Genomic DNA, 10,867 nt, shown 5'->3' on the forward strand with positions numbered 1-10,867 from the left:
TCACATTTTCTGCTTGGTTTAGTAACTTCCTCCGCATACATCATCAGTACCACACCTTTTTTATTTTTCCAGGAAGAGCTTTAAAGATCACAATTGATGAAGCAGTTTTATTTACAATTTTAGTATCAAAAGGGTTTCTTACAAGGCTTAACACAGAACAAGTATGACGGCTTTGGGGAAAAGGTTACAAAAAAAAAAAAAGCCTGATCACTACATCAGGCAATGAAAAAATGTACGTTCTTAGATGAATGATACCACAAAAAACTGTACAATTTCCTCAGAAATTTTTATCAGTTCGTTTTCATGCAGGGTAATCTTCCCTTTAATTGAAGTCTTTTAGAAGTCCATTGAGCTATGAGCCAGGTAGTCTTTCCGTCCGATGTTGGTGACCTGTTTGGTCTGCATGGCCTCCAACTTTGGACAGTCTGTGATACGATGACCCAGACCACCGCAGAACGTACAGCCTCGCTCTCCTGTGAGACACAAGAATTAGGTGTGTTACGAGAGCTTTGAAAACATTCACCCTTTTTTTGAGAATGTGTGATTCTATAAACAGGTATGGTAAGGTCAGACTACTTATTTTAAGCAAGCACACTACAGGAGTCGTAGGGTTTCAGGACCCTTCAGCCCCATTGTTTTATCCTTTGTAAAGTATCAGTGAATATCAGTCAAGGCCATGTCTGACCTCCAGACAGTGTGTCTGTTTACAGGTTTCTTTCTGGATGTTGTTTAGCCCCACCTATCAGGTGGGGTCAGGGACCACCATGTAGTCTGACATGTCTGTGAGTCAAGTCAGGCATGTATTTATGGCTCTGATCACCTAATCTGACACAGTGACTATTGTAACAGACCAAAGGACTGCACAGTCTGGCTTGACTTTAGAGAAATATTTATAATAGAAACAATGAGTTACTTAAAGCAGCGTTGAAGTATACAACATGTGACCTCTATCTGCTGTAAACCAGGACTCACCTCCGATGTCCAACATGGTCTCATCTCCTGTCTGGAGCACTTGAAGGACCGGTGGGACCTTCTGCTTGGCTTCAACTAGCAAGGCTTTAAGGTCCATCAGCACTGACTCGTCTATTGGGAGAAACACACACTTAATGTCATTTTACACTGACTTAGCCAAACAGAGCTGACTACTTATCAGTATTCTTTCTTACCACAGCCTTTATTGATGAATGTAGTGGCAATACCAGTCTTCCCTGATCGTCCAGTTCTTCCAATTCTATGGACTGAAACAAACAATTTCAGTGAATCAGTATTAGCAGCTTTATGAGAACTGATGATAACGTACCAGATAAAATAAAAGGCCAGGCCACTTACAGTACAGAACAAGATTTTCAAAGGGAACTAATATCCCTGGGAGTAATTTAGAGAACTGATAGGGGTCCAGACTTTTTAAAAGTTTATTAAAATGCTATTAGTCAATAATAAACCAGTCCATTAGAGGGATATTTTGGTATTTTTGAAGCTGGATTGTATAAGTTACTTAATAAAAATAGTTATACTGCCTATAGGAGAGCATAGTGAGGGCAAGGAAGCTTGGCTAATGTGTACAGTTTAATGAGATTACATAGGGATTTCATGCCACATTACCAAGGAATAAAACAGGCAGCAGGATTCGCCTATGACAGAGGGCAGAGCAGAGACACTCAGAGCCTAACTTCAATAAAAAAATCTTGCATCTTTGTGTCGAGTTGAAGATGTGTTGTTCCCAGGATATTAAGGGTGTACCTACAGTGAAACAAACAGAAAACTGCTGTGTTGGTGACTTTGTGTTCCTCTCTCTGCCTGGATTACCAAGTGCAGCAGGCTCTTCTCCCTCTCCTTCCTACAGCCCATCTTCTCTCTCTCATTGACTCAGCTATGCGCTCGTGACATTTCTTACTCCGTCTGCATTGTCACCAGTGGGTGCACATGAGTGACTGTCCCACCAAGTGAGATGTTGGTCAGATGAGAGCTCACTGACCAACGATTAATTAATTAATGTTGCCAGGACCAACAATGGATCAATTAATGGCAATTAACTGCAAAATATGGATAATATGAGTAGGACTGCATTGCAGGTAGCTTTACCTTATGATCCTGTTTGTAACTGGTTACATAACTCTAAATTTATGTTTATTTGATATAGGGCTGCAGTAATCCATTCTTTTTGCAATCAAGTATTCTATCGATTCTTCTGATGACTAATCCAGTATTCTAATAAGAAAAATTGCATTTTTTTAATCACTCACTTTTGCTTTTTCACAAAAAGTAGTATTAGACAAATGAGAAAAGAAGCTGGGCCCCTCAAATAAAGAGAACACAATTTCAGGGATAAAGCTGCTTCTATGACCTGTTGAATCCTGACTATATGATGATGAACTTTAGCCTATTTAGTTTCTGCCTCAGTCATTGTCTATGACAATAAGGCGTTTCTATTTAATTGGTGTCAATTTATTTTCAATATAAGTCTTATCAAATCATTTGGGATGCTGAAACTTTTTGAAAAATATGCTGGAATCAAGACATCAGTGCGCTGAACTTAAATCATTTATAATTAAATGTACAACGTGCGCAACGTGCAAGAGAGAGAAAGACAGGGAAAGCACCAAAACAGGGCTTAAATCATGAAGCCTGACTGTCTTCTGTGAAACCGGCGGATCAATCAGAGAAGTTTACGAAATTCCCTGAAGTCTGCAGACACAAACTGAGCGCTTCTTACACCAGCAAGTCATACAGGTAGCGCGTAAACTCAGAGATCTGAGTAGGTTCGCCGGTGTAAGCGTATTGCCATATCTGTCATGAAGCCACAGGCAATGGATGCGTAAAAACACAGGACGAGTACCTGTAAATATCAGTGCATCAACTTCTCTTCCCTTGTGATTTTCACGCCTCGTATCATGCATGTTACGTTATAGTAACAGCGAAAAAAAGTGCATTGTGCCACACAAATAGCCGTCCGTGTGAAACACAGCATGCCATGCATCATACGGCGTGATGTCCAGGCTACAGCATGGGCGTATATGGATACATGACTGATTTAAGTGAAGCCTCAAGGCAGATAATTTGCCTCGAGGAATTTTTTGAATCAAATCACCCAAATAATTCAAGGAATTGTTTCAGCCCCAATTTGATACATTGTTGTCCATATTTTACTCTGCTTTTCACATAATAAAGGGTTTTATTCACAATTTACTGTACCTGAATGGTTACTCTATTTAAAAGGTCTATTTTCGATAGAATTGTGCAAATTCATTTTTTTGCTGAAGTGGTTTCATTACACAATACAAATTATTCAGCAGTAGGGTTACGAAAAACACAGGAAGGAAGTGAAAATGTGGACTAGGAGCTTAAGGTTACTGCCAGTAAAAGATATGTACTATAAATGCAATTTTTGACTCTCAAAAAGATTAGTTTATTCTGGCTGGGAGAAAATAGCCATCAGTGTCATTATGCCAGCCCACACAATGAAGTGTTACTAAGTAAAAATGTTATTCTTTGGTTAATTTAGACCTTTATGGTGCAGTGATGCAAAGTCACTCTTACCACAGGCCTGTTTCCAACCAAAAGTTTGTCACATGGGTTTGAGTTACACCTGCCTCAGAAAAGCAGGGCTGATATTAGAGTAACAACTATAAAAATAACAGCACACCACATTCTCTTACCATAGTTTTCAATCTCCTCAGGCATGTCATAATTCACTACATGCTGTATAGCTGGGAAATCCAGACCTTTGGAGGCAACGTCTGTGGCAACTAAAACATCTTTCTTCCCTTCTTTAAAAGCCTCTATGGCTTTTGTTCTTTCTTCCTGATCTGAAATAAAAAACAAAAAATATTACATGAAATAGAAAGTGTTATGCAAGACAATTACAAAGCATGGAGGAAGTGTCTGAAATACTCTCTGTAAGTCAGAAGTTTTAAGCAAACTCTGAAGAAGAAATGGTGACACATGCCAGTAGGATGGCATCTAGTGGTGACTTTGAAAAACTACAACAAATATTCAGAGGAAGGCATGCTTTACACAGAAGAAATGTGCTTTTAGCTGGACATTCCGGTCATCTTCTATATGATCTATTATTTTTTACTTTTTATTGTGAACATTTTTATTCTAAGAAAGGGTTCCTGTACCTTTTCCTCCATGGATGGCCACCGCCTCCACTCCTTTTAACAGCAGATACTCATGGATAGCATCTACATCTGCCTTCTTCTCAGCAAATATCAACACCTGCCGACATGAACATGCAATATGTTAAAGCATTTTACAGGTTTGAGTATTTTGGGTAAACGTTAGCATTTATGGATGAAACAATACTGACAGGAGGAGGCGTTTTCTGCAGACACTCAAGCAGGTACACCATCTTTGCTTCCTCTTTGACATATTCCACTTCCTACACACACAAAATATAAAAGTTATTTCAATTTTATGCATCAAATGCAATGAATTGATCTGACTCAAAAGGATTAAATATGGCTGAAAGATGAAAATACCTGGATGACATCCAAACTGGCAGCACCGGCTCTGCCCACGTTGATGGTGATGGGTTTGACCAGAGCACTCTTTGCGAAATTTTGGATCTTCTTGGGCATAGTGGCACTAAAAAGCAGAGTTTGCCTTTGTCCCTAGATTAAAAAAAGGGTTTTACCATCATTTTAAATCTCTTAAAGGAACTTCTACAAAACTCAGATTTCAAGACAAGACTAAATTCTGAAACTAATCTAGTGTCAGCTGACTGTGGCCAGCAGACAGATGACAGACCAACATGCCAACTATGGCAAATGGTTGAAGGATGACTAAATTTCCTGCCGTGTAAAGAATCCAGAATGCATGAAAACAATTTCACACCATCCTACAGCAAGGCTTTGCAAAGCTAACTTTCCCACTAAGGCTCTGACAAAGAGAATGAAAACATAAATCTCCTGAAACAATAATGCAGTTGTATGCTGTTGTTTGGCAGACACTGCCACAGAGATGGAGTTCACCTTAAAGTAGGAGAAGATAGTCCTGATGTCCTCCTCAAAGCCCATGTCAATCATTCTGTCAGCCTCATCCAGAGCCAGGTAGCGGCAGATGTCTAGGCTTACCATCTTCTTTTGAAGCAAGTCCATCAGTCTGCCGGGGGTTGCAACCATCATGTGGACACCACTGAAACAGAGAGGAGATAGAGATAAGGCTAAATACTGCATGTGTTATGGAAATACAGTAAATTTTCAATGTGTATACTTCCTGCAAATTCTTGCCTATTTATTGATTCACTTGATGATGGTTCAAACTAGAACTTACAATAAGACAGTTAAGATTTACTTACTGTTTTACTACCTCCATCTGCTCCTTGACTGACATTCCTCCAATGCAGAGGGCAGATCTTAGCTGAGGAGCTCCCTCCTCCTCCAGCAGCTTGCAGTAGTACTCAATGATGCCATGAGTCTGCCGCGCCAACTCTCGCTGGAGTAAAGTGAAAGTTATTAAAATCAGATCTGCTTGGGTGCAGAAAAAGCAAGGTTGTTTGCAGTAAACACCATCTGTTTACAGAGCATAAAGTTGAAAAAAAAAAAAAATCTGTGTAACTTTTTGCCTTTGAGGTTGACTATTTTACAACAGATTTGGAGTTTAAAAGGACTTGCAATATCTAAACTTAGTTCAACTGATTACAGTCTGTCTGACAGTCATCTACTGCCATCCTAATGCTGTGTTTTCTTTGCCACAGCCCAGACTTTATACAATGTTACAAACTTCACTCTTTTTCAAATAGGTTTGTCTTACTGAAGGACAGATGATGAGGCCGTATGGTCCCTCTCTCTTAAAGAAAGGCAGTCTTTTCTCCTGCTCCAGAGCAAACATGATGATGGGCAGTGTGAAGACCAACGTTTTTCCAGAACCGGTGAAGGCTATGCCAATCATGTCACGACCTGAAAGACTGCAGAAAAACACTATAAATACACACTTTCTTGTGCTAATCAAATGGTACTTAGTTTAAAGTGTCTTTATTGTTTATATCCAGTAGAAGCACTTACACTGTGGGGATTCCTTGAATCTGAATAGGTGTAGGATGCACTATGCCCTTCTTTTTCAAACCTTTCAAAATTGCTGCAAAAAGAATTAAGTTGTTAATTATGTGAGATCGCTACAGGCCTTAGAAACGTGTTTTTGTGTGTGTAAGGATATTTGTTGTCACCTGGTGGAAACTTCATCTCCCTGAAGCTTTTGATTGGAGGAGGGATGCCGTCTCCATCGACTAGGATGTGAAACTTCTTCCTGACACGCTCATGTCGGGTGTCAGGCATATTCAGGATGTAACGTGGTGCCTTCCAGCTGTACAGATCATTTTGTGTAAATGGAAAGTAACAAAAAACAAAAAACTTTATAGAATGTAAAGATCAACAACTTACCTTGTTTTTATCGGGTCATCATATATTATACCTTTGGCCATTTCCTTTACAGACATCAGAGCTAAAACAGGAGAGCCAAAATTATTCCTGAACTTCAAAAACACTCTTTCACATAGTAATATGTTTAGAAATTTGACAGAGGCCAGTCTTATAGTCTTACCTCTGCCCTCTGCAACGCTCTCAAGAATTTTCTCTTCCTCTTTCAGCTGTTTCTCTTTGGCTGACTCCTTACGAGCTGTCGACAGCATAAAGCAGGTTAGATATCAGCCATTACTAATGTGCAGTATAATGACAATGTGAAAACTTACACTGTCAGAGACATAGTTGCATGTTAAATTGATACCTTCTGCTTTCTCCTTGAGGTGCTGATGCTGGTCGAGCAGACTGACGTTGGATCGTGGACCGAGACCCTCATCCTCATCCCTTTGCTCTTCCCCACTGTCCTTCTGTTCCTCATCAACTGCCTTTCCTCTCAAACGTAACATTTTCTGTAGCTATTAGGTACACATGAGCAAAATACTTAATAACAAGACAACAGGATTTACCAGGGGGAAAAAAGCTGAATTGAGCTTTATACTGACATAAAATTGATAACATTTCACTATAGAAGGGTCACATCAAGACAGCTTATATAATCAGCTTAATAAGGCCTCCACCATCATAACTGAACTATAATATCCTCATTAGTTTAACAAGTTTCAGGATAACAGTCCATAGCGCTTACCATTTGTTGCTTTCTTATTTTGACTGGAACATATGGGACGTAGTCATCATCCTCTGATCCTTCTGAGCCAGACTTTTCATCCTCCTCATGGGCTCTCTGCAACAAACACATTACCATTACCAACATGGTTACTCTTCATGTAGTCTTTTTTGTCCTCTCCTGAGAGTTGCCATCGAACAGATCATAGCGCAAGTTCTTTCAGAAAAGCATCACAATATGGCAAACCATGAGTTCTATACCCCAAACTTTAAGCTGTTTTTTTCTTAAATCAACTGTGCAAATGTAATTCACCAACTACTACTACTATAAAACCTCTATTCAATATGGTATACATTTAAAAGACTGTCCAGCCTGAGAACTACCGTATAATAGCTCTTATAACCAAACCATCAGGTTGGCTCTATACTAGTGTTGCACAATTTAGTAAAAATGTGCAGTTGCAATTATAATAGACAATACTGCCATTGGCAATTGATTAGGATATACACACGTGGACAAAATTGTTGGTACCCCTCTGTTAATGAAATAAAAACCCACAATGGTCACAGAAATGACTTAAATCTGACAAAAGTAATAATAAATAAAAATTCCATGAAAATTAACCAATGAAAATCAGACATTGCTTTTGAACTGTGGTTCAACAGAATTATTTTAAAAAACAAACACATGAAACAGGCCTGGAAAAAAATGATGGTACCCTTAACTTAATATCTTGTTGCACAACCTTTTGAGGCAATCACTGCAATCAAACGATTTCTGTCACTTTCAATGAGACTTCTGCACCTCTCAGCAGGTATTTTGGCACACTCCTCATAAGCAAACTGCTCCAGTTGTCTCAGGTTTGAAGGGTGCCTTCTCCAGACGGCACGTTTCAGCTCCTTCCACAGATGTTCAGTAGGATTTAGATCAGGGCTCATAGAGGGCCACTTCAGAATAGTCCAATGTTTTGCTCTTAGCCATTCTTGGGTGTTTTTAGCTGTGTGTTTTGGGTCATTATCCTGTTGCAATACCCATGACCTGTGACTGAGACCAAGCTTTCTGACACTGGGCTGCACATTTCTCTCAAGAATACCTTGATAGTCTTGAGATTTCATTGTACCCTGCACAGATTCAAGACACCCTGTGCCAGATGCAGCAAAGCAGCCCCAGAACATAACAGAGCCTCCTCCATGTTTCACGGTAGGGACAGTGTTCTTCTCTTGGTATGCTTCGTTTTTGTGTCTGTGAACATAGAGCTGATGTGCCTTGCCAAAAAGTTCCAGTTTTGTCTCGTCCGTCCATAGGACATTCTCCCAGAAGCTTTGTGGCTTGTCAACAGGCAGTTTGGCAAATTCCAGTCTCGCTTTTTTATGATTTGTTTTCAACAGTGGTGTCCTCCTTGGTTGTCTCCTATGAAGTCCACTTTGGCTCAAACAACGATGGATGGTGCGATCTGACACTGATGTACCTTGACCTTGGAGTTCACCTTTAATGTCTTTGGAGGTTGTTCTGGGCTCTTTTGTTACCATTCGTATTATCCGTCTCTTCGATTTGTCATCAATTTTCCTCCTACGGCCACGTCCAGAAAGGTTGGCTACAGTCACAGGAGCATCAAGCTGCTTGGAGATGGTCTTATAGCCTTTACCTTCAACATGCTTGTCTATAATTTTCTTTCTAATCTCCTGAGACAACTCTCTCCTTCGCTTCCTCTGGTCCATGTTTAGTGTGGTACACACCATGTCACCAAACAGCACAGTGACTACTTGTCACCCTTTAAATAGGCCGACTGACTGATTACAAGTTTGTAGACACCTGTGATGCTAATTAGAGGACACACCTTGGTTGAACATGTCCCTATGGTCACATTATTTTCAATCTTTTCTAGGGGTACCATCATTTTTGTCCAGGCCTGTTTCATGAGTTTGTTTTTTAAAATAATTCTGTTGAACCACAGTTCAAAAGCAATGTTTGATTTTCATTGGTTAATTTTCATGGAATTTTTATTTATTATTACTTTTGTCAGATTCAAGTTATTTCTGTGACCATTGTGGGTTTTTCTTTCATTAACAGAGGGGTACCAACAATTTTGTCCACGTGTGTAATACAGAAGTGGTGTCATGAGTCCACATGCTTTGTTACCAAAGAAAATGCAGAGAAAGTAATAGTTTTTTATGTAAGCTAAGTATTTCTCAACTCAAAAACATAATAATATTCAGTAGCTCAACAGTCACAGAGTTACTCTGATGACCACAGTCACTTCTGTAACTTTGTCTTTTTTGTACCTCTTTTCTCCCCAGTCTATTTGATATACCTTTGTTTATATCTTTATTCATATGTTCTTTTATTGCACTACAACAACAGTTTTTACTCAGTACTGGTCCATTTCATATGAACCTGTTTATTTCCAGTCGAAGTTTTGTTTGCACTACAACCATTCTTGGCTTAAAATGTTTTACTGTAATTGTACAGCTTTGTTCCTTTATTCAACTGCTGTTACTATCAATATCGAAGAAATATATTTAAAATCGTCTGTTTATAGTGTTCACATACACATACATATACTTCTCTTTTCTTTATATATATTTTTAAATTTGCAATTGTGATTTTCGACCATTGTTTTTATAACACTGCTTCTCTAATGAGCAAACAAGTCCCTTGTATTTATATAGATAATTATACAAAGTGCAACAATGACACTATAGTAAACTCAAAGGCCTTTCTGTAGTCATTTTTTGTAAACCTTGGACGTACTACTTCATACAAACATTAATGCAGCTTTAGTGTCCACTATGTGTGCAGCACTACTCTTTACGAGCGAATAATTAAAATGCAAGCCATTTTACTGGCCTGTTACCTCGGAGAATCACCTTTATACTTATCTAAGTACCAACGCAGCTTATCTTTCCTTACTGTCTTTGTAGTTAAACGTCTCAGTTACGTATGGACCGTTCTAGCCCTGCAATGCTTGCAGGAATACACGTTAACCACAATGAATGATTCCCATAAAAACAAATTACTAAAACAACACTTATTTTTTTCAACTGTGCATTCTTGTTCAACATTTAGCTCATAACGTTTTCTAGGAAGGAATGTCATGCCTGGCTAGCTCATTAGCTAACTTTAGCTACCTTAAGCTAGCTAGTGTAACATCTCGCCAATGAGAGCCTAACTTACCTTTTTGGGTTTATTATCGAATTCCATATTTGTTAGAATTACAGTGCTGTTTTCTACTGGCTTAACAAATGGGCTATGGACCAAGTACCCGCAGCACAACCAACTAAACGCGAACAATCCGCATGTTTACACAACACAGGAAGCTTGCTACTGTACGGAATGCCAGAAGGCTCAAACCTCGTCGTAACGCGGCGTCCACACATTTTATGGCGATTTGGTTGATGAGGTAAGCCGGCATATGGCATATGGTTTTATTATGGAACCCAAACTAAACGTAAACGTTGAAAGCAAACACCACACTTATTTTTTTTTTGTCAAAACTGTATTGTTTTAATCTTTCTGAACGAAAGATTTTTCACAGTATCAAAAGTGAATTTTAAAAAAGAAACAAGCCAACATACACTTGGCTATTATTGATATAGTATAAATCTACATTCAAAACATTAAGATAATCTTCTCTAAGCGAATATAACCTGGAAAGCATCAGAGATGTTATATGAAAACAAAATCTTAGCACAGATTCAAGAAAAACATGATCCATCTGAATGGAAGCAATTGGCTAAAACATGGGTACTGGTGTGAAAGAGGCCCTTGTCCCAAAGGTGGCAAC

General features: G+C 39.0%; 1 protein-coding gene across 1 annotated transcript; it reads right to left on the reverse strand.

Moving 5' to 3' along the window:
* Nucleotides 1–87: 87 nt before the first annotated feature.
* Nucleotides 88–10,422, reverse strand: LOC121516682 (probable ATP-dependent RNA helicase DDX41). The gene is made up of 17 exons (XM_041798072.1): nucleotides 10,258–10,422; nucleotides 7,105–7,200; nucleotides 6,724–6,874; nucleotides 6,541–6,615; nucleotides 6,381–6,441; nucleotides 6,167–6,303; nucleotides 6,006–6,078; nucleotides 5,755–5,908; nucleotides 5,300–5,436; nucleotides 4,974–5,136; nucleotides 4,482–4,613; nucleotides 4,310–4,381; nucleotides 4,122–4,218; nucleotides 3,657–3,806; nucleotides 1,167–1,238; nucleotides 973–1,083; nucleotides 88–473 (listed from the first exon to the last, which is right to left on the reverse strand). The coding sequence occupies exons 1-17, from the start codon at nucleotides 10,282–10,284 to the stop codon at nucleotides 337–339; spliced, it is 1,845 nt and encodes a 614-aa protein (XP_041654006.1). The 5' UTR covers nucleotides 10,285–10,422; the 3' UTR covers nucleotides 88–336.
* Between the last annotated feature and the right edge of the window lie 445 nt (nucleotides 10,423–10,867).

The sequence above is a fragment of the Cheilinus undulatus genome, linkage group 10 (assembly GCF_018320785.1).
Source record: "Cheilinus undulatus linkage group 10, ASM1832078v1, whole genome shotgun sequence".
In the NCBI taxonomy this organism is placed as follows: Eukaryota; Metazoa; Chordata; class Actinopteri; order Labriformes; family Labridae; genus Cheilinus; species Cheilinus undulatus.

What these genes read in the sequence shown, in the direction of transcription:
- LOC121516682 (XM_041798072.1), bottom strand. Translation starts at nt 10,284, where the DNA reads ATGGAATTCGATAATAAACCCAAAAAG. An exon ending in CCTCAAGGAGAAAGCAGAAG is followed by an intron (nt 6,616 to 6,723) that starts GTATCAATTTAA and finishes TGCTGTCGACAG; the next exon opens with CTCGTAAGGAGTCAGCCAAA. An exon ending in CCAGTTTGGATGTCATCCAG is followed by an intron (nt 4,382 to 4,481) that starts GTATTTTCATCT and finishes TTGTGTGTGTAG; the next exon opens with GAAGTGGAATATGTCAAAGA.